Consider the following 22,013-nt stretch of genomic DNA (forward strand, 5'->3'; position numbering starts at 1 on the left):
GTGGTGGACGCAGAGTCTGACCGCAGGGTCTGGCCACAGGCCAACTGCCACACCACACACATGACATTATAGTTAAGTGAAAATTCCAGCTAAAACGTAACATTTTAAATAAAAATAATACTGAAATTCACTAGTTATAGTTAACTTAAGTAACTATGACTTGCGCCATTGCCATGCACTGCTTATGACCTCACATATTTAATTACTCATGAAATGTCCGATGACATCATTGGTAGCATCACTCATGACATCGTTATTGATTTGGGTTTTTTCAATGAATTTCTGTGTTGTCAATTGAACATTTTTTATACATATATACAAAGCTGTTTATTTCGGATACAACAATACATAAAACACAATTTAATCAAAATGCACACAAAAAAATCACAACAGTTACAGCAATATTTAAAAATAAAGTGCTATCGTTCACATGCAAAGTTCCAGTGCCTACGCTCACAGAAATAGAATCATAATCACTATCGTGAGCATGCTACCCAAACAGCACCAAAGAAATTCTAGAAATCTTGAATATGATAAAAAAAGACATAATGTAATGACAACAATCAGATAAAAGGAGCTAAAGTGCCAGTGCAAAAAAAAAACTAGTGATAAAAGATTGTGGCAATTAACAACTGCTATCAAAAATATATCAAACGTTCAGCAGCAGACAGTACAGTTACGAGTAAGCGAAGCAGAATGGAACAATGTTGTCATCGCGATACCAATCAATTCTCTTATGTCAGAACGTCAAATACGTATATTGACGGAATCCCAGGAGCTTACACACAGATTTTAACCATCTTTTACGTGGTCGAGTATAAGCAGGAAAAAAAGGCGAAATGATGTAAAGCTTCGTCAGCTAAGTTACATTAAGGGCACTTTCTGGAACTGCAATATTTCTCACCCCATTTAGCACGAAAACTGTTCACAGGAAAGACTCCAAACCTGCATTTTAGATAACGTTGCAGTCGAGTACATCCTGGAAGAGTGTCAAAAACAGTTTAGAAGTTGAGATGATTTTGAGATCTAAAAACAAGTCTGTCAAGCTTCCAGCCTTTACACACATGAATTTTCGCAACAATAGATGCTCTTTTATGCGATCTTAAACCTTAGCTGAATCAGGGGGCCCCTAAGAGAGGGCAGACCAATCTCATAGAGCATAGATTTGATATATACAAAGAAGGGAATCTTCTCACAACCTGAAGACCCTAAAAGCGCCTTTATCGATGCTCTAAAGGATTCCAGCTCATCTTTAATCCAACGTCTTCGCCAGTACAGAATGTGTCAAAGCATAACACTAAGATTAATCGGATAGATGCCGATATCCATAAATTGGTGACGACGGGGAGCACCCTGCAGGAGATTAAGAAGACTCCCAACAAACCTATTGTCTGTTTTACAGAGATCAGCGTCCCTCCCATGACGCCAAAACTCTTCTCGGGACATAGCTGAGATTTTTGCTTTTAGAATATAGATCTCCACTGCTGGAGCAAGGGAACATGTCTGGGCTTTCTTATATCACGGCACCCGATTATTGCTGAAGGTTCAATGCGCTCTAGCCAATGTGCGTGATCCAACTCATCTTGTGTGTTAAACAGACCCCCAAGTATATAAACTACTGTATTTTTCCTAGAGGCATACCCTGCTCCAAAATGTTCGCCCTTCCAGATTTATGGGTATTGAAAACCATAAATATGGTTTGGTTAATAATGAGCTCAAGTCGCCAAGCGCTACAGAAGCTTAAAAAATGATCAACTCTTGCCTGCAGACCACAAGTGCGTTGTCTGCAAAAAGCAGTGTTGAGATTTTAAGTGGGCCCACTTTCGGTACATCATTGCCAGGAAAGTCAAGAGCTTTTAGTAGATCGTTGATGTAAAGCATAAAAAAATGTCAGTGCAAACACCCCCCCTGGCGGACACGGGTCTTGATCAGGAAGTATGCAAACTAATTAAGACAGACTAGAGGTTGGCAGGGACACCAATCTTCTTCACAACTTCCCATAATGCTGATCTTAAAAATAACAAATACCACATATAAGTGACCTTTGTCTAGCATTACTGTTTTCCAATATAGGCTACAAAAACGTAGGATTTGATTCACTTTTCTGACCGTATTTCTAAATACCGCCTGCACATCTGAAAGTATAGTGTTCTCCTGGATCCAGAACATCAACTTCCCTAAAATGAGAGGAAAACATTCCTGAGATATATCAATAAGGCTGTTGAGCCTATAATTCCCTGGGTTATCTTTGCTGCCTTTTTAAATAACAGGGCAATCTCAGCAGTCTGCCAAGATCCAGGAATCAGACCACCTTCCAAAATAGAACAAAAAAACGGATACAAATAAGAGGCCCAAATGAAAAGTTCCAATTGGAACAAATCCCCAGGAATGGAATTGGGACCAGGCGCTTTATGAAGGGGAATCACCCTAATTGCCTCCTGAAAATCTTTGAATTGGAAGGTCAGCGAGGTGGCTTCTCTTACAGGGGGGAAAAAACTTCTACACCTGTGCTCACCGGATTCGGCTTGACTGCATATATCTTCTGGAAGTGACACACCCAGGTCTGAGGTTGGAGATTGTAATCAACACAGGTAGCAGCATTGCGGCTACTGTGGGCCACTATACCCCAACGTGATTTGCTGTCCCCTGCCCTAGTAGCTGCTACCAGGCCCTCCCACATCTTGCACTTCCATGCAAGATTAGCCTGCGACAATACATCTTTATAATCTTTCCTAGCCCTATGGATATAAATTATGTAACCAGCTTTTGCGTCTGCATAAGGATGGATCTGATCTTTCTGCAAGGGCTGTTGAACTATACGCAATGAGAATGAGGCTTGGGGCCGAAAACGCTTTTTCCCCATTCATTTTCCCATAAGAGCTTTAGATACAGCTACAGCCCAAACCACTGAATGGATTTAACCCACATTTTGCAGAAAGCTAGATCTTGGGCCAGAAGAGTGCTTATTGTGATTTGGTATATGTCGGTTCAGTAGCTTTTCAGCAATTAATGCTCAAAAACATTGAACTGATTGGCTGCCACCTCTTCAACAGGATGGGGCGGCTGCCATTTTAGGACTCGGCACTCAGTACCAATTCTTTAAAAAAGGGTAAAAAAAAGACTTAATGGCTTAATGGGAAGGGTAGGGATACCCTGACCCCCTAGGCCTGATGGTGGGTTCTCAGAGGGACCACGCCTGGGGACAAAAACATTTTTCTTAAAACAAAACCACGCTTCTCATAATCCCCCGTGACATGGACCAGGGCCCGAGGGCACACACAATATTCCTTTTGGGGAGGGGGTTGCAGGGTCCCCTTCCCCAGGGCCGAATTTGCCCTCCCTCCTCGAGCCTTTAAAGGCTCTTGGAACAACACCTCAAGGGGCGAATTTGCACTCAGATGACATATGTTAGAAATAGTATCACTCATCAGTAGTGCAGAAAGAATAATAATTTAACTTACACAGTAGCTTAGTATATGTCTTTAGGTCTCAGAAATGGTTACAAAACACTTGCACTCACTGATGATGTCATCAGTGATGTCATCTGTGATGGCATTTGGGATGTCATCAGTGATGTCACTGACCACGTCTTGAGTGATATCATATGTGAGGTCATAAGCAGTGCATTGGGGCCTACGTTATAGTTTGCTCAGCTAGCTATAACTGCTGAATTTCTCTGGTTTTGTACGAGTGAAATGTCAGCCTCACGTTTACGTCCCTGTAACCTTTTGTTTTTTTCAGTGAATTGCTAAGGGTTTTTTCATTCTGTTTCCTAACTATAAAGTCCTGGTAACCTTTGTTTTTTTCATTGAATAAATATATATATTGTGGTCAAACTCCGGTCGCGGATCGAAACGCGTCATGGAGGACAGCCGTCCTGTAATTTTGCAATAAAAAACTTTCAACTGCTCACACAACTCTGTGTGTTGATGGCTCGTTACTGAACGATATTCTTTTGGGGAAAGAGGTCCGCACCTGCTTGGTTCCGCTGCGAGATCAGCGTTCAGGATTTGTTTTTCGATATATATATATATAACATCCAATTTGCCCAGGTGAGGAACCACACACATCAGGAATCACACCACATCTTAGGCGGCAGTGTCGGCAGCATGCACCACGCATTCCTGAAGCCATACGCGTTTCGAGCTAAGACGCTCTTGTTCACTGGCATAGAGAGGCAGGAAACAGGTAACAAAGAACATGGGTTTATTTAAACATACGGAGTCCCGCCCCAGAGGGCGTGTCAAAAGGCATGCTGGTTAAGGTAGTCCAATATACTGCCTATGACTCACGAAGTTCTCTTGCCAAGTGGCCCCTGTCCTGCCACTCAATATGATAAAAAATCCCTGTAGGGGGAAAGGCTGTGAGCGCACAGCTGCTGTACTCTGCCAATGCCTCTACGAGCGAGGCTCCATCAGTCCAAGGAGTGCTGGTGATTCACAGCACTCAGGATCCGCCATCCGGCGCCGGGGTTCCTCGCGGCCGAGCCAGCTGCTTTTCACATAAAACATCCAAGTTGCCCAGGTGAGGAACCACACACGTCAGGAATCACATCACATCATAGGCGGCAGTGTCAGCAGCATGCACCATGCATTCCTGAAGCCATACGCGTTTCGAGCTAAGACGCTCTTGTTCACTGGCATAGAGAGGCAGGAGCCGATCCCCTCCACGATTACCTTCTGGTACCATTTTGATTCCGTAGAAGCACATCGCTCTCCAATCACCTTTTTGGCATGTCATCATGTGTTTGGCAGTGGCATATGCCATATTTGCATTCTTCACCGCACGTATGTGCTCCAGGATATGCTTTTTTAACATGCATGTTGTGCTTCCAATGTATTTTTTACCGCACTTACATTCGATCATGTAGATGACAAATTTTGATGTACATGTTATGTTCTCTTCAATCCCCATGATTTTACCATTGGGTTCTTGAATGTTTGTCATATTTTTGCCTATCTTGCAGGCCTTACACGATTTGCATGATATATATATATATATATATATATATATATATATATATATATATATATATATATATATATATATATATATATATATATATATATATATATATATATATATATATGTATATATATATATATATATATTCACTGAAAAAACCATAGGTTATAGACCATATATAGTTAGGAATTAGCATTTACAAAACCTTATTTTACTCACACAAAACCATTGAAATTCCATATATAGTTAGTTGCACTAACTATATATCGCGCACATGCAATCCACTGCTGATGATGTCACATATTACATCATTCATGACATGGTCAGTGACATCACTGATAACATCACTGATGACATCTCAAATGACATCACTGATGACATCACTGATGACAACATCCAGTGACTGTATGTTTCTGTAAAGTTAAAATATGTCTTACATATTGAAGAATGAGTGGATGTATAAGTGTCTGGATGAAGGATTTAGTAGGTGCATGACTGACTGTATAAGTGAGTGATTAAATGTGTCTCACTGAGTGCATTGGTTAGTGACTAAACTGTTTTAAATTGTGCATCATTGTGTCTGTTGTTCTGTAATCTGATGCATGTGTTGATCATTAGCTATATGACTAACTCTATGGGTTATTGATTGGTTGCCCAAGTATTTGTATGGGAGACTGAGTGTGTGTGTAGGTGTCTGGGAGGTGTATGACTCTGTGCATAGATGTGTGAGCAGTTGATTCACTAGATGTTTGGGTTCAAAAGTGCATGTGGAAACAGCTGTATGGGCGGTTGACTGTGTGCATGAGTGTATTGGTGAGTGAATGGATATCTCAGTGCTACATGTCAAAGTAAGTACATATGTAAAACACAGTACATGTGAGAGTTGACATATATAAATAACTGTGCATAAGAGCCAGTGAATGTGTGAGTGGCTGTATGGATCATTGTGAACTTGTATCAGGGATTGTATAAGAGAGTAAATATGTGTTAGTATATGTTTCAATAAGTAAGGTGTGTATAACTATATGGTTGAGGAAATGGAGGTGTGATTGATTCTTTGCAAGACTGACTAGGTGTGTGAGTAACTCCATGGATGAGTGACAGTCTGTGAATGTCTGTTTACACTGAGTGTATCTAAGGTTATATTAGAGTCTGAAGAGGTTCATCGTATCATCACATGAATGATGTCATCAGTGATGTGATCAGTAATGTCAAATGAGATGTCATCAGTGATGTCATCAGTGATGTCATTTGAGATGTCATCAGTGATGTCATCAGTGATGTCACTGACCATGTCATGAATGATGTAATATGTGACATCATCAGCAGTGGATTGCAAGTGCGCGATATATAGTTAGTGCAACTAACTATATATGGAATTTCAATGGTTTTGTGTGAGTAAAATAAGGTTTTGTAAATGCTAATTCCTAACTATATATGGTCTATAACCTATGGTTTTTTCAGTGAATTTCAATGGTTTTGTAAATGCTAATTCCTAACTATATATGGTCTATAACCTATGGTTTTTTCAGTGAATTTCATAGGTTTTTTAATAGCAAATGTTTATAGTTTTAAAAAATAATAAATTTTAAAGCGAATTTTATATTGTATAATTATGTCATTTTTTTTTTAAATTCTTTTTGGTGCGCTCCCGGGGCGCGGACTGGTGAACGCACGGGTAAGCGCAATCTTGCGGCGCGCCCCGGGGCGCGTACTGATGAGCGTCCCGATAGCGCTATTGCCGCGAACGAAAACAACATCGTGACGTATTGCGTAGCCGCCACGCCTTGCGTCATAAGACACGTATCGCGTAGCCGCGAGATGCGTCTTATGACGCACCGCGTAAGCGCACCCGGAAGCGCATGCGATCGTGCAACGTAAACGCCCCGATGCGCTTATGAAACACGCCCCGGGACGCGCCCCGGGGCGCGTAGCGTAAGCCCGTCAAACCATGTGACTTTAAAATAACACTTTTCATTGGTTCAGAACTTTTTTTTTCTCCAAATTGTGTGAAACCCACCCATTTCTCTCACTATTGCTTTGTACTTGGAGAGAGCAAGAGCTGTTCTGTGTACTGTCTTCATCTCCTACTTTCCTGATCTACAGCAATGGCTGCAAGAGAGTCATCCAGCAGTGATTCTGACGGATTTTTAGATGAGGACCCTCCTCAGCAGAAGAAAAAAGACCATTTCATCTGGAAATTCTATGACATCCCTGAAGGACAAAAAAAAGTCAATGCTCCCAAAGTAACCTGCAAAATATGTGGTAGTACTTTATCCAGAGGCAATCCTCTGAAAAAATGTAGTTTTGGAAATGCCAATTTAATCAGGCATGTCAAAAGAAGACACCCAAACAACTTTGCCAGGGAGAGTGTCAGAGAGCTGGCACGGAATTTACCCACAGATGGCGGCAGCACCTCCACTGGTGGAGCAACACCTTCGGGACCACCCCGTGGAAGAATGGTCCCTAACATACAGCCAGTGTTTGCAGGCATCAAATTTCTGTGCACGGAGTGTGACGAACTGCTCTGCTATGGGGAGCAGAGTGTTGAACTCATTGCCATAAAGAAACAGCAACACCGCTGCACTGCCAGTCCCTAAATTTTCACATTTTTTTGCTCCTGTTGAGCAGTTTTGGAATCCCTGTTTTTGTTTTTCCCCTGACAAAAAATCCCCCAAAAATATAAAATCGTTTTAAAAAGTCTAAAAAAATATAAAACAACAAAAACAAAAAAAAGTTATTTTCAGAACTACCTCCAATTTATAAAAAAATGCTATTTTAAAAAATCTCCATGGTACGCTCCCCCGTACGCTCCCCGGTGCGCGTACCGGGCGCTCCCCCCCCCGCGAAAATTGAATTTTTAAAAAAATTGTTTTTTACCCGCGGGACCCTTTTATGGCCCCCACATCAAAACTAGGGGGTCAGGGGGGTGTACCCTGCCCCCTTTTGCTCATTTCCCCCTTTGATTTTTGCCACCTCTTGTGTCTCAATCCTACCGAGACACAAGATGGCGGCCGCTGCGGACTGTTTTGAATGTTTACAGACACCCGAGAACCAATCAGCTTGCCATGCGCAAGTCGCGTGGCGCGCCCGGAGCGCTCCCCGGTACGCGCACCGGGCGCGGCTCTAGATATATATCTTTTTTTAAACCTAATTTACTCAAAATTCACAGGAGCACATATCTTGAGACCTAGCAAAGGCACATCGGGCAAACAATATCTACAATTTTGCCAAGTTTCGTGGAAATCCATTCAGCCGTTCGAGCTAAAAGTGAGTCCAACCGCCCTATGGAAAAATGAATGGGAAAAACACGTTTTGGGACCCCCTTTTTTCTCGGCCCCCCCCTTGACAAAACCCCCCCAAATTTTCAGGGGCTGCTCAGAAACAAAATGTTCCATTTTCCTGAAAATTTCATCCAATTCGGTCCACAAACGCCAAAGTTATTAGACATAGAATTTTCAAAAATCCCATAGAGAAAAATCCTAACTATATATACCTACTGGCGACCGCCAGTAGGTTATATATATATATATATATATATATATATATGTATATATATAAATATATATATATATATATTTATTTTTTTTGGAGGGGAGGGGAACTGAATGCACCGAATAAAGCATTTTTAGCTTTACATCTTGACTCCGCGTGTGCCTCTTATCTTGTTAGCAGACTATCTGGCTTGCTAAGTAAAGGAATATATATATATATATATATATATATATATATATATATATATATATATCCACTGAAAAAAACAAAGACTACTGGGACGTTATAGTTCAGTTTACATTTTACCCACACAAAACCATAGAAATCCAGCAGTTATAGTTATACTTTGTTTATACTTATGTTAAGAAACTAAAACTCGTGGCCTGCAGTTACTTAACAGCACAAGTTATAGTTTCTTAACATAAGTATAACTATAAGTATAACTATAGCTGCTGGATTTCCATGGTTTTGTGTGGGTGAAACATAAACCTAACTCTGAAGTCCCTGTTACCTTTGTTTTGTTCAGTGAATATCTATGGTTTTCTTTAATGCAAATTAATAGAGTAATATATTATTATAGTACGTTAAAACAACCACCGTCATGCAGGATCCTTGGCTGTCCCCGACAGGGGTTGGCCGAATGGCGGCCAATGCATGCAAGCCTGCAAGCCTTCAGGCGTGGACAGCAGAGATATAGTTTGTGAGTGGGTGAGGTTTTTTTCTTATTGGACTTTGGATACGCGAGTACCCATGTGTACCCGCGGATGGATGCTCGGCTCTAGATATTTATATTTTTTTCATTTTAATATCTCCAAAACGGGGAACATCCTTTACAAAGCGGTAATGACACCGCAGTGCCATTACAACACGGGTTTCACTACGCAAGTCGTTGCCACGACTTGCGCTGGAAGGCGCTCTAGGCTAAGGAATAGTAGATTTACTATTCCAGCACCTTCCCTACTGTACGTAGGCTGGTGTTGGAATAGTAAATCTTACTATTCCTAAGTCCAGCACCCTACAGCGCAAGTCGTGGTAACGACTTGCGTTGTAAAACCTGCGCTGTGATGGTCTGCGGTGTTTTATGCCGCGTTGTACCGTCATAGATCCAAAACTACTGAACAGATTTACACCAAAAAGAGAGCTATTTCTAGATCAACATCTACCTTTCTGCCAACTTTGGTGTAATTCCGTTCAGCAGTTCGGGCTGTTGCTGTGACTAAAAATTGCAAATCCACATCCATATACGTTGCATGGGAAACAATTGTTTTGGGACCCGACCGTGTTCTCTGCTCCCACTTGACGAAATTTTCCACACACCAGTTGATGTGAGTGGCTAGTCATAATATATATTTGTATACACAATTCAAAAACTTGCTTAACTGCAATGTCATTTTTATGCAATATAATGGTAATTCCTATGTAGTAATTCCTGATATTAGATGCACTGTAGTGACCGATGTACTTAGTGCTGATTTAGTGACATGGATCAGTTTTATTTAAAAATTATACATGGAGAGTGCTTGCATTCCAATCCCACGGCCAGGTCCTTTAACCACATCCAACCTCAAAGGGCATATTTTGCCTTAGCTGTTGATTATTTGCTATACAGAGAACAATAGTCAAAAGTCACTGTATGTTATGCAAGCAGTGAAATTCTACAGCCTGAAAAAGTCATACATCAAACAGCAAACATCGTACACAGTACTTCACTGCAGACAGGCTCCAGGAAACACATTGCTCATAATGCATATTACAAGAGGAACAGGTACAGAAAATACACAAAACTACTAAAATCCTGTCAAATATCAGACATCATGTGCAACCGAGTGCACTACAAACATATACATGTGCAATCACTAGGCCTGGGCGTGAAATTCCGCTCTGCACGTGGAGTTTTTCCCACTCCGCGCTGCGTGTAGCGCACAGAGTTCCAAAAAACTCTGCCCCAGTTTTATCCTTACTCGCACTCGCCTACGTTAAGTTGGCGAGCACGAGCAAGGAAAACCTTACTCCAGACCTCTTTCCAGCGAAATTTCTCAACATGGGCGAACGCGGATGGGTGCTACTGCTCGTGTTGAGAAACCTTCTGTTCGCGTTGATGAAGCGGCCACTCGAGTAGAACATCCACTCAAGCTGCAAAAAAGAAGCAGCACTCTCTTGCTCTGCGCATGTCACCACTTGCGCTGATTTTCCAGCACGGAACAAACACCCAGCACTAAAAATCAGCATGAACGGCATGACCTAATGCACTCCCCCACTTGAGGAACTCCGCGTAGCGTGGTAGAGGTTTTTTGACACTTCATGGAGTTCCTTGTAGCGGAACGCTGCAAACTCTGTCCAGTGGTAGCAATCACCCCGTACAACTTTGTGACATCAAAACACAATCACTCCAAAACACCTAAACAGTAACCAGAGGATATTCAATATTTGATGCCTAAGGCAAAGACTCCCATTTTAACTTGCACAGCCATGTGCTTATTACTGAGCTGCCAAAAACCATGTAGTAAACACAATACATATCACTGGAGAATAGACTGAAAAAAGAAGCCTTCCTCCATTTGTACTCAATACAAAGCTATGAACGATCTGCGGGTAAAAGTAGGCATAAAAATGGACAGAGTGGAGGAGTCGGCCATCCATAACAGCTCTTCATTTCAATTTTTCAATTTACTCCTGCTTAAGTAAGCATGCTCTGAATACTAATACACGTATGTGACCACATGACACATGGCCATGTGAGGTAGCCCGTAGTGTTATTAGTAGCAAAGTAAATAGCATGTTTAACTACTGCCAGACTGGATAAATGTGATGTTTCTTAAATACATATACTGCTTAGTGCATGCTGTGATGATTGCACAGCCTTGGAACATTGTGTTGCTTTGCCACAGGCCCTGGTGACCTTGGGCCCTGGTGACCTTGGGCCCTGGTGATCTTGGGCCCTGTTGATGGCTTGTCGTGCAGTGTCCTGCTAACCTTTTGCTTTGTCTCTTACTCTGCAGAGTGTGCTGATCTCCTGGACCAAAGGCTTCCAGTGCTCCGGGGTGGAGGGAGAGGATGTGGTGAAGATGCTTCGGGATGCCATTCACCGAAGAGGGGTGAGCTGCGGAAAGGGGGCCAAGGATGAGCAAGAGGTGGTAGTGGGCAAGATGATCTTGGGGATGAGGACTCAACATGTCCTGGTGTGCTAGGGTGTAAGGATTCTCAGGATAAAAGTTCGCATTTAAGATCATGTGGTTCATATGAACGTAGGTGGTATATGTGGATGGGTGTGGGTGTGATGACTCCTGTAGTCACATGTCTCCATGGTGTTGTGTCTGAGGGTAGGAGGAATTTGGGAAAAAGAGTTAACATAACATGGTTTTTGAAGGGGTCGTAGGTCAGGTCACTTGGAATTATTTCTAGGGTCGAAGTTTGAGGCCTTTTCTTTGTGTGGTGGTGCAGCCTGTGTGGGTGTTGTTTTCTTACTACTAGTGTCCTAGCTTCACCAGTATTTTTGCATTTCAAATTCAAGATCCAAGGGGCGTATTCAGAAGCCCCTATCGCCACCATGGCGCCACTTTCAGTGACGTTGTGATGGCGATACAGGCCTCGCCTTACTCACAAGGCAGTGTAAAGCCACTTAGCGTGGCTTAACGCTGCCTTGTGAATAAAGCAGTACAAAAGGGGTTGGTGATGGACGGAGCATCTGAACCAATCAAACACTCACACCCAGTCAACAGATCTGGGTTTAATCCATCATCGTTCTTTAGTCCACTCTGCCACCCCAGTTCAGACATGGCCAAATGCAAATCAGTCTGACACTTTGCCTCATGGGAACAGTCCAGCCCGAACTGCCAAGCCATGCCTTCCCTGGACCGGAAACAAGCTTCCGAGGACCAGTTTCTGCCATTTCAGCCATCTTCAGCCAGGCTTGCTTGAATCCAGTGGCAAAGTGAGCAAGGGACTCAAGTCTGAGCATACCCTGCCAACTTATGGCGAACAAAGCAGTACAAAAGGGGGTGGTGATGGATGGAGCATCTGAACCAATCAAACACTCACACCCAGTCAACAGATCTGGGTTTAATCCATCACCGTTCTTTAGCCCACTCTGCCACCCCAGTTCGGGCTGGACTGTTCCCATGAGGCACAGGGTCAGACTGATTTGCATATGGCCATGTCTGAAATGGGGTGGCAGAGTTGGCTAAAGAACGGTGATGGATTAAACCCAGATCTGTTGACTGGGTGTGAGTGTTTGATTGGTTCAGATGCTCCATCCATCACCACCCCCTTTTGTACTGCTTTGTGAATAAGGCATCCTTTCACATTGTATTTAGCGTGAAAGTGGAATACAGTGGTTTTTGCGTTGGGGGTTCCACAGCAACATCCATTGATTTTAACGCTGCCCTCTATTCACAAGTGCAGCGTAAATAGAAGGCAGCGCTAAAATTAAGTCCAGGAAAATCCTGGTCTTAAACAGGCAAAACGAGGAGAAATGCTTTATTTCTCCTTGTTTTTGCTTTTTCCATGTGTGCCGCCTTGAGCAGCACACATGGAAAAAGCAAGTTGTTATGGTTTGTGTATGTACAGGAAGGTGTCCCTTCCTGTACATAAACAAACCTTTTTTTAAAATGCCATTCTGTCACTTTCATGTGTGCTACATAATGCAGCACACATGAATGTGAGAGAATTGCATTTAGGATTGTTTATGTGCAGGTAGGGACACCTTCCTTACATACACAATCCTCCCCTACACACAGACACCCTTGCACTCTGGTGCAAGGGTGCCTGTGTTGGCGCTAAGTTGTTAAACTTAGTGGCATTGCAGGGGGAAACACAAGGTTGCACCATATCCTTGTGAATATGGTGCCGCCTTACGTTTCCGAAGTGGTGGAAAGAGGCTTTAAGCCAAGAAGGCTAGCGCCTCTCTCCGCCACTTCCTTGTAAATATCCCCCCAAGTTTTTTTCTGTTCGGAAATAACTCTCCAGCGGTAGCAAGACAAGCAGTCAAGGCTTACTTTAAGAGTTGGTACTGATTAGTTACTCAGACAGAGCATGTAAAAAGTAAATGCAATTCAATGAACTCAAGCTGAGACACTTTCATATCGTTATCTTCCAAAAAACAATAAGACTTTTATAGACAAGTTCACCAAGAACAGTAAAATTATGATACAAATACAAAATCAAAAGTCCCCTTCTGGTGCCAACAAGCGACCTGATATTAAATGATATTGTGGTGCTGCACTCTGGGAAACTTGGAGGACATTAGAAAAGTAGTTGTTGTTGGGCGACAATTTGGATCTTGGCTTACAGTTTGATTTCGAAATATGCTGGAGATAATGGCAAGGTTGACATTAAGAATAGTGATTAGAGTTTAGGGTGTGATTTGATGTTGGTGTTTGTTTTCTGTTTGATTAAGGATGAAATTATCTCAAGGATCAGGTTGAGATTGATGTCAGGGTTAAGGTTGAGATGTTACTGGAATGAGAATTTGTGTTAGAATTGATTCTGATGATGGTTCTAGGCTTAGGTTTAGAATTTTTTTGTTTTTGTATTCTGGACTGAAAAAGGTGCACATTTAAGATCTGGTTATTATTGATGTGCATATTGTGAATGTAATAAAGGGTAACCATCCGCTTCATCTAAGAAACAGAAAGTAAGCTCACATATGAAGTTTAAATATTAATGGTGTTAGATGACATTTTGAGAAAGGATGATATGGGTTCGGAAAAAAGGGATAAAGTTAGGAGGTGGGCTGAAGAAAGACAAATAATAGGAGGTTAGGTTGCATTTGTGGTTTGGATTTAGGCTTCGAATTGAGAGAAAACAGAACAGAGGAAGATCTTACCCAGCACAGAAATACATCAGTTTCGTACTACTGTTCTGTCACACACATTCTCCCCCTTCTCTCTCTCTCTCTCTCTCTCTCTCTCTATATATATCATTATCTCTCTTACTTACACAATAGAGTTGTACATTTGTGTCTTCTGCTCAATCTTTTGACCTCTGGCTCAAAAGTATCATCTTTTTCACTCTTCCCATTTGTCTCTATCTTTGTCAAGTCTCCCACATTCTCTGTCTCTTTCTCTCTTTGTTTTGCTCTCTCCCTCTTTAGCTCACTCTCTCTTCTTCTAGTTCTCTCTCATTGTCTGTCCCCCTTTAACTGTTTTTGAATCTCACTCCCCTCCCTTTATTAAGTCTCCGGTTTATCTCTTTCCCTTGCCTTTCTTTCCTTCGCTTTGCATGATCTCCTCTTAGCATCTTTCTACTACCTCACGAGTCTATGCCGCCTCTCGGGTTCCAACGTTGAGTCCTGGTCTCTCCACTTCACTTCTCCTTGTTTGTTCATTCCTGTATGCTGAAGCACTCATCTGCACCATGGACCTGTTTTCCTCTCCTCCAGGATTATGACATCAATGTTATCGCCATTGTTAATGACACAGTCGGCACCATGATGAGCTGTGGATACAGCGACCATAGCTGTGAGGTTGGACTCATCGTGGGTGAGTATTCATTGTCTGTGCTTTTCACTAGCCATCAAAAAGCTGAATCCGCTCGAACTTAGGTCATCTAAGTTCTGAATTTCAACAAACTTGCAACCTTAATCAAGATTCAATTTCAAATTTGGATATTAAATAATGAATATCCTGATTTAGAGTTTAGTGGTGCGTAATGCCTCACAAACGTGACAGATATCCCATCTGTGTTATGACAAGTAAATTCGGATATAATGCACTTGTTATACGGTAGAAGTGATATCCGCAAACTTTGGGATGCAATCGTTGCGTCAAACTCAAATTCAGACCCACAATTTTTGTAGCCTGTAATTAGGGTTGGTAAAAGCATAGGGAAGGTTTAGGTATTAAGGAGGTGGATAATTGGCAATTTTATTGCCTTGGATATAGGCCAGAGCTATGTTGCAACCAGAACAAATCTGTCTTACACCTGTGGTTAGCACTGTGGCAATTAATAACTGAGAGCAAATAGAGCTTGTGATATTCACTAGTCCCAACTGTAGCTTTGGATTAACACAAGTGCACAAAAAACACAAGTGCACAATGGGGAATAAGTGTTATTAGCACAACATCAGTTGTGCGGTACCCGCCATTTTCCATGGATTCTTTAATAGGGCTCAAATCCTCGGATATCTCTCAGACCAAATGAAATTTGGGAAGAACATTTTTCAGAGCTTCAATGGAGGTCATTAGTTTCAGAAAAGTGCACTCCTTTTATTGTATTACAAAAAAATATTAGTTATAGATTTCTTTTAATCATTTTTGAAGGAGATGGTCATTTCTTTTTATTTGCACGGCAGCCTTTCAAAGACTCTATATAGGCCCTATATTTAACACCACAATATTGTGAAAATTAGAGTCTCTTTTAGGGTATGGTGGAGGTGGAGCCTCACCTGCTAACCCCTTGATTCCATCACCTCATTTAAAGGTGGTGGAGCTGTGGTGGAGCCCCAGCTGGTTCCGCTGAGGGACAGACTTTACCCAGTGACCCATCAGGGCCGCTGGGTCATAGAGAGGTGTAATCCCCACCATATGTAGAGAGGGAATTTACCACTGAATTTTTTCACCAGAACCACCACGCGAGGCAAGGAGGCTCTGTGCTGCAAAAGAGACAAATGACCAGTAGCCGCTCCTGGAGGGAGTGCTGCCGGCGACGGGGCGGGGCAGTAGAGGAGCAGGGTGGGTATAGTAAACTACAGAATACGGCCGAACGGAGGTAAGTAAACAAATAAATAAAACAAATGTTGTTGTGCGCTGCATCGCATTTCGCAATGCAGCACACGCAATGAATTTTTATTTTTTTATTTATTTGTTTACTTACCTCTGTTCGGCCGTATGTCGTAGTTTACTACTCAAAGCGTGGTGTGGGGAGGGTCACCTGCCCACCAAAAATGTGCGCACAATATATCATAAAACTCTTGGATTTCTTCACAAGGTTCAATTTTATTCAGTTAAAAAATGTATAACCCATTCAAGGTTCTTGATTCAGTTCATCGTTCAAATTCAACGTCATATGCAGACATAATCATCATTTTATGGTGCAATAATCAATGTTGTTCACAGTTTTTCGAAGTGGTGGCAAAACATATGTGGGCCAAAAGGAACGCAAATTGAAAGTACGCATAACGAAACATAAGAGCAATATAAGACTAGCAAACAAGAAATCCACGGTAGCCAGCCATTGGAATGAAGCAAGACACCAAATTTCTCAATTACGTTTCATGGTTTTGGAGACCATTCAGCAGTACCGTTACAGGGATCCTGTCAAACAAAGACTAAGGGCCGAATATTTTTGGATTAAAAAATTGAATTCTACCCTTCCCATGGGGTTAAATGATCGGATAGAATATTCTTGCTTTCTATAACATAAGGTCACTTTAACTCTACATTGACTTAAGACTTATTCTGTGTTCCTCATCAACATAATACAACAAACCGCAAATGTATTGATTTCATGTTTACTCAACTTTAGCTGCTTTCATCTCACTATGTTTTTCTCATGTATATAGTATCATTTTTTCTTTTTCATTTTCTTAATTATGAACACCCCTTTCCACCATACGTTTTCGTTTTGCATTTGGACATCATATTGTTGTGCTTCAATACAACTTTATTATTAATGTATTATTGTTCATTTCCTCATGAAGCTAGCATACTCCCATCACATGACATTTGCATCACGCGTTTATCGCGTTTTCATTGGTAGCTACTCCGGTCAGGAGATCGTTTGTAGTCCGTCTTTCACTATTTTTTAACTCGCGCGTAAATGTACTTCCTGAATGCCATTATTCTCGAGAGGAGTAGAGACACAGCTTTTTCCAGTCCGATGTAAGTCATTTTAGCTAGCGCACTTAATTTGGCATATACCTTCGGTATATAGCGTGTCTTAGTGACAAGTTTAAGTTAGCGTCCGCCTGTAAACTTTTCAACCCCGCATGTCTCGCATTTAACCGTAAAGGTTTGTGCATGTTAGTTACCGCACTACGTACCTCCCGAGTACATTTGTCGTGTTCACTTAAGCGATTCACTTAATCAGCAGAGTAAACCACTGCCTAATGATTTTGCACCCTCTGCATGAGATGATTCACTCGATTAGCTTTGGCAAGGTTGTCACATAATTCAATTTTGGCATGAACATTGTATCTTTCTCTGATTTTTTGTCACTTATCATTTAGTGGAGTATGTTATCAGGTCCTGTTTCATTTCTTTACAGACCCCTGATGAAGGGTCCTTCTTTGTTGACCCGAAATGCATTGGTAACTTCGAAAAACTGTGAACAACATTGATTATTGCACCATAAGATGATGATTATGTCTGCATATGACGTTGAATTTGAACGATGAACTGAATCAAGAACCTTGAATGGATTATACATTTTTGAACTGAATAAAGTTGAACCTTGTGAAGAAACCCGAGAGTTTCATGATATATTGTGCGCACATTTTTGGTGGGCAGGTGACCCTCCCCACACCACGCTTTGATATTTAACCACATCGATGCTCGATGAGTTCCAGCCCTGTGCTGGAATATGCAAAAACCCATTATTCATGACGAGCTGGGCTCGTCATGAGCGTGCTGGGAGGCTACTGCATGACGAGCCCAGCTCGTCATGAGTGTGGAAGGGGTTAAAGGCACGGTTAGACGACGTGCGACAAATGAGGCGCCAACCCAAGCAGATTTAACCAGTTGGAATAACTCATGAATTTGCACGGGGGTAACACTAATTTCTGTAGTTTACTACTCCCCACCCTGCTCCTCCCCCACCCCCCGCCCTGCAGCACTTCCTCCAGGAGCCGCTACTGCAAATGACCCTGCTGTGCGGCTAGAAAACTCCCTGTGGATCAGGGACATGTTGTTGTTTGGCAAAGACAAACCTTTGCTTAGGTGGTTACTTTCTGATGACAAAAGAGCACGCGGGGCAGGCTGCAACAACATGGAATCCTGCCAGGCATTCACTATTTTCTAAGTTTGTCTCCGCCAATCAGGCAGGATCTCTAAATGCGGTAGACAATCCTCTGTCACCTGACCGAGACCAGAGCCTTTGCCGAAGTGATGGCTAAGCCGGCCGCCTCTCCAGCTAGACCCATGACCAGCCTGTTAGTTTGAGATTGAGATTATGAGGAAAACATTTTTCAGTACATTTTAAAATGATACTGTAGTACTGAAGTCACTTTTCAAATGACTGTTTTATGACTCACAAGCCCTGCATCTCTTATGGCAAGACTGAACTGATCTTTGCCAAGTTATCACTGTTGGAATAAAATACATTTTGAATTGTAAATTACAATTTCTAAAACACTAAGGGCCAGATGTACTAAACACTGATTGCAAATTACTTTTCGGCAATTTGCAATCAGTATTTTTGCAACCTGTGTGGTATCGACCTATATACTAGTAGGTGTGTTTGCTAATTACCTAAATGTAGTGGGTCGCAATTCAACCTACGCCATGAATAGTAATGAGGTAGGTCACAAATAGCGACTCACTACGATTGGCTGCCATCACAGGGATGGTAGTCTGCTGGGGTTTGTTGGGGTGGTCTGCTGGAGTCAGCAGACCACAATGTCTGTGATTGCTTTAAAATAAAGCAATATTTGTTTTTTGAATGCAGCCCATTTTCCTTAAAGGAAACTTAGATGTACTTAATAAAAAAATGAAAAATGTTACAACCTTTTTTAAAAGCTAGTCATTGGACTATGGGCCCAGTGCCTACTCTTAAAATTGTTTTTGTCAATAGTCAGCAAGGGGCAAGTGTCCCTTCAGGACCTCTTCCCGTTTGTGAATGGGTTACCACTTTTTTCGCATATTTGGTAAACTATTAATGTTTTGGAAATGTTTTTTGTCAAGAGTGCAACACCCTCTCAGAAAGATAAACAAACTTTTCAGTTTCCACCATGTGAGCTCTGCTTTTTCATCAAAGCATTAAAATCTAGGGCTGTGATAGCAAACTTTGAGCAGGGAGCGTGACTGCAAGGCAGCATTTCCTAAGTATGCTCTTCTAATTACATTATACGAATAAACCATTAGAGAAATCTGCCTTTGCCTTTTTCTGTACGTTTTTTCACACCCTGATGGGTTCTAACTAGGTTTTTCCAATACCTCCAAACTATTAAACCCGCTGATGAATACAGAAATTTGTGTTTATGACCCAGCATTTTGTGAGCGTAGTGCAGTAGGCCTGGGAGAAATTGAAATTACACTGGCGTAAAATGCAGAATTTGGGGAATTTTCAGTTACACGTACTATGCGTAACGTGCCGTTAGTAATAACAGTTTACCGCATGCACAGGAACAACGCTAGTGGCTGTTGTTGATTGTAGTTTTGTTTTTACACTTTTGTAAAGTGAAAAATATATTGTGGTGTCAAAAATTGACACAAGGACTCATTTTGCAGTAAAAATAGCAGGATATCATGGATTCGCATTTCAGATAATTATCTGTAATTTCATGTAAATTTTGCGTATATTCGCGAAAGCAAATTATACAAATTTCACACACCCCGAGTGCAAAGCTCTTTTTCCCGATAAATGGGGCTACCTGAGTGGAGGATGTCATCTTTGCAATGATGCAAAAGAATTTCAGGGGCAAATATATCCTATATATTTCCTAATTCCATTTCCCAACATTTTAAATTATAACCCTTCAGTCAGAGATATAAAAGCTAAACTTAGGTTCACATATTTTGTGTAGATGGCGCGAAGCTGGTGCACCCCTTCTAGCCATGAGGAGAAATAACCTTTTCATTTCAATAGCTGGATCTTGGCTCACATTTTCCGTTCTGCCAACTTACCATATTGTACTTCACTGACAAGTACATAAATCGGATTTTGGGACCTCTAAAAACTGAGGAGGACACACAACTAATATCCCTAAATGGGGTGGGTAGATGTTTTTTTTACAGAGCAGTGAAAGTATTTTTTGGAAGAGTGCCACCAACTTTTAGGGGTCAAAAATATACACCGTCTTCGTTTTCGCCATGTTAAGTGTATTACTTTCTGTAAAAGTGGAAAAAAAGGTTTGAGATCCCAAATGTTGTGATTGGATGCTCAAATGGGTTTCTACAGCGGTGCTGGTTGTCCCTTTCTAGGTGCAAATAATTTATTTTTTCTCCTCTGCTAGACCCCAGGCACACATTTGTATTTCTTCCAACCGTACCTAGTTAAGTCTAATTGTTGAATGGAGAAATCTGGTTTTACACAGGACTGTAGCTGGGAGTATATGTTTTGGGGGTGCATTGCACCCCTGTATGACAACAACATAAAATAGAAAAAGGTGAAGGTGTAGTGTTGAAAGTCCCCACTGGGTACATTTCTTCTGCTGGCAGGAATGTTTGTGGGAAAAGGGCTGTAATATGTGGTAGAGCTTTAATAAAAATAATTTTACCTCATGTTTATTGATTAAGGCGCTATTCTTCCCTGAATATTGTTTGGAAAAGTGCGTGGCAGAGGTTGTCATTTAAAGCACCTACCTCAAAAACAACACTAATTTACACATACATTTCACAAGGGTGAAGTAGGGGGTCTTGGGTATTCTCAGTTTGCCTTTTTGACGTTGACCAAAATGCTATGTCATTCTGAAAGAGCCGCCCCATGACTTACTATAGGCATTTCTGTAATTGGATGATCTTAAACATGTGAATACACCTCAGAGGACTGTACCATTTAAAATGTCCATCTCCTTTCGCATCTGGAAAATATTAGTTTATTTGCGCCTGACCTCATACGCAATGGCGTTCTGGTACAGCATGTCATACCAGTGGCGCTCCTTCGGTATAAGATGTTCTTCCCAAAGTTCTCTGTTGTTGATGTACCCTGACAAGACTGAGACTCTGCTGCTTGGGGCTTCTCCATCTTTAAAATTGGAGAACACTTGTCCAGCTTCTTTGCCTCCTACCGCTCTCACGGCTACGGTGGCTAGGAATTTGGGAGTTAAATGAGATAGTCCACTCTCATTTTAAGCTCAGATTATGGCAGTGGTAGGATCATGTTTCACTATTCTAAGGTCCTAAAAGAAATGTATTTTTCTTCTTCCACTGCAAGCCAGTAAAACTAGGGTCCATACGCTGATTACTTCAAGATTGGACTACGCATATGTACTTTATATGTGCTTAACCGCATCCAGGGCACGAGTCGGGGGTACACGCGGGTGCACGGCATCCAACCACTATTTTCGCAGGGTGGACGCCGTCCACCCTGCCAAGAAGATGGTCCACGCAGTAATATGTTGAACTTGTCCTGGTGTCATTTTCAGACACCAGGACACGTTCAGCAACACCTGTACATGTTCTGCTTTCCATTCGCGGCAGCAACATGCAAGCAGCAACGGGGTGTGGGTGGGTTTCACATCCAGATGGGCCCAAAAATAAAGAAGTTAAGGGGCTATCCGACATCCTTTGGATCGGGAATCCTGACTGGAGGCGTCCTGGAACCTCACACTTAAATGAAAATGCAACAGAAACAAAAGCACACAGCTTGTCTCTTCACAGGTACTTAAGAGAGGCATGCTTTTGATTTTGTTCAGTCCCTGTATATAAGTGTATGCACTGTAATAATGTTAGATGTGT

At 41.8% G+C, this 22,013-nt stretch overlaps 1 protein-coding gene across 1 annotated transcript in view; it reads left to right on the plus strand.

The window, feature by feature from the left end:
- The window catches only part of HK3 (hexokinase 3), a 397,869-nt gene that overhangs the window by 276,109 nt on the left and 99,747 nt on the right, over nt 1-22,013 (plus strand). Inside the window, exons 6-7 of the mRNA XM_078652800.1 lie at nt 11,460-11,555; nt 14,840-14,939. Of these exons, the coding sequence (XP_078508926.1) occupies nt 11,460-11,555; nt 14,840-14,939 (196 nt within the window). The remainder of the gene's footprint in view (nt 1-11,459; nt 11,556-14,839; nt 14,940-22,013) is intronic.

This window comes from Lissotriton helveticus, chromosome 7, assembly GCF_964261635.1.
Source record: "Lissotriton helveticus chromosome 7, aLisHel1.1, whole genome shotgun sequence".
In the NCBI taxonomy this organism is placed as follows: Eukaryota; Metazoa; Chordata; class Amphibia; order Caudata; family Salamandridae; genus Lissotriton; species Lissotriton helveticus.